The sequence below is a fragment of the Otolemur garnettii genome, unplaced genomic scaffold, assembly GCF_000181295.1.
Source record: "Otolemur garnettii isolate 467f Iridium unplaced genomic scaffold, OtoGar3 scaffold00161, whole genome shotgun sequence".
Taxonomy (NCBI): Eukaryota; Metazoa; Chordata; class Mammalia; order Primates; family Galagidae; genus Otolemur; species Otolemur garnettii.
The window spans coordinates 4147153-4149433 of NW_003852556.1; the positions used below are offsets into that span (position 1 = coordinate 4147153).

The 2281-nt window shown below is 36.4% G+C and overlaps 1 protein-coding gene across 1 annotated transcript in view; it reads right to left on the reverse strand.

Annotated features, from left to right (window-relative positions):
- Positions 1-1991, reverse strand: part of MYO16 (myosin XVI) — a 407489-nt gene extending 405498 nt beyond the window's left edge. The window contains exon 1 of the mRNA XM_003800011.3: positions 1923-1991. Within this exon, the coding sequence (XP_003800059.2) occupies positions 1923-1976 (54 nt within the window). The 5' untranslated portion in view covers positions 1977-1991. The remainder of the gene's footprint in view (positions 1-1922) is intronic.
- Between the last annotated feature and the right edge of the window lie 290 nt (positions 1992-2281).

The window sequence follows — 2281 nt, forward strand, 5'->3', positions numbered from 1 at the left end:
CCAACCGATATTTAGAAAAAATAATTCAGAACATAGAAAAACCACAAAGGCCATGAATCAAACTTTTCTATCCAGTTCTCATCTAATCAAAGAAGTGATTCAGTGGTTGACTTATCAAAAAAAATGTTATCAAATAAGTAGCACAGACTCACCCTGTTCTTAAACAACCCAGCCTTGGACACAATGCCATTAAGCATCTACAGAGTTCCAAAGTGGGTCATTTCACAACAGCCTCACTCAAAAGGTGATTCCGTTCACTTCCCTAATATGTTCCATATTTTCTTTCAATACTCAGAAAATTCCATAGCTTTTATACTAAACTGTCAATTTCATGCCTCTCAGGCCCTATTTCTTCAAAATGAAGACTTTGTTCTTATAAATGTGTTAAGTAGCTTTCATGTTTTCACATGTCACGTATCAGCCCTGCAAAAGCTTCTAGTTTAAGCAAAGTAAAGATTTCCTTTGTCTTTGTCATTAATTTAACATAGCCTCCACTTTCTAGGATTTAAAAGAAACACATTTTCAGAGACATACATTTTTACTATATGTGTTCTAAAAGGACAAATCAGAGAAAGCTAGACAAAATTAAACCCTATATATGAGTAAGAAAGTCCCAACTCATAGTCTTTAATCTTAAAATACTTCTGCTCATAATTTTAAAGAAAGGAAAAAGAGGGGAAGGGTAATGGATTTAATTGTTTCCAACAAAAACTGACATGCTCCCTAATAACTGTAAATGAGCTCTTTTTGGAAGTCATGTCTTTGAAGATGGAATTATGTTACAATGAGGTCCTACTGCATTGGGGTGGGCCGTGAACCCAATACAGGAAAGGAGGGAAACATGTGAACAGAGACACAGAAGAAAGTTGGGTGCTGATGGAGGCAGAGACGGGAGTGGTCCCTCCACAAGGCAGGGACACTGAGGATGGCAGGAGCAGCCGTAACTTGGGAGAACAAGGAAGAGCCTGCAGGAGAGAGTGGCCTCGTGGGTGCTTAGATTTCAGACTCTAACCTCAGACCTGAGTATAAACTTCTCATCCGCTACCACATCCATGGTAATTTGTTATGACAGGCAATAGGAAGCTGGTAGAGGCAACATAGCTCTGTGAAAAAAGCATCGACTTTGGGCAGTAAATTTGAGTTCAAATCTACAGTTTGTTTTTTGGGCTACAACAAGTTACTTAAAGCATTTGAGCATCAAATGACTTGTGTATAAAATCTTGAAAGCTTAAGAGAAATAACACATATGAAAATTGAAGCACATAAGAGTGACTCATTAAGAAATTAGATAATGTTTATCAACATACAAGAAAAAAGCAAATCATCCTTACTCTTATATTCCAGTGAATTTTCTAAACATCTTGCACAATTTCTTAAAATCTTTTATAGAGGTAAACTAATTGGAAAAAACTATCTTACTTCCAAAATAAAGTGTGAGAGAGAATGAATGTCCATGTTCAGTTGTAACTGAAAATAATGATCAATTTCAACCCTTTTTATATTTAAAGTTATCATTTTCATGTAAACAAATGTTGAAGACACTTCTTTACCAAATGTAACCAATAAAAGATTTAACATAAGCCGTATCTCCTTATAACTTTATGCCGATGTGTCTAAAAATATAGAAATGAAACTGAATTGAAAAGCTAAATTATCTAATCATTTTAGATATGACTGACTTGTATTGAGGCATCTTAAGTTCCAATGAGAAGAAGGAGGGTGCAGACTAGCATGATGGTGTCTAAACAACTTGTATGAACTAAGTGAACCATACTCTTAGTCTCTAATCATCTTATGGTCCTGGTAAATAAATGATGACTTTTGTACATTTTTCTCAAATTGTTCCACATTGTAAAATATATTAAGCATATGCCTTTTACCCCTAGCACAGCTTCAAGTGGTAGATACATGGAAGTACTTACTAACACCAGAAGCAGGACGATGTCGGGGTTATCGCACGCACACGCAATGTGCATAGGCGTCCAGAAGTCTTCATCCTGGTGGTTGACATTGACTCCTCTGTCGATCAGAATCTCTGCAATGAAGGCATTATCATACCGAGCACACTGAAACAGAGAAAAAAGGAATATAAAATTACACAAACCATGATACAGTTTATTCTAAATGTCCGTGGATCACAAACTTCAGTGCCAATTTTGGAAGTTGAATGGTAAAGCTAAGCTGGGAAAGAAGATATTCACATTCCCCAACTAACTTAGAAGGGGTGGAGCATATTTAAAGCTTATAGGGAACTGGGCCAATGGACGGTAGGTAGGAAAAG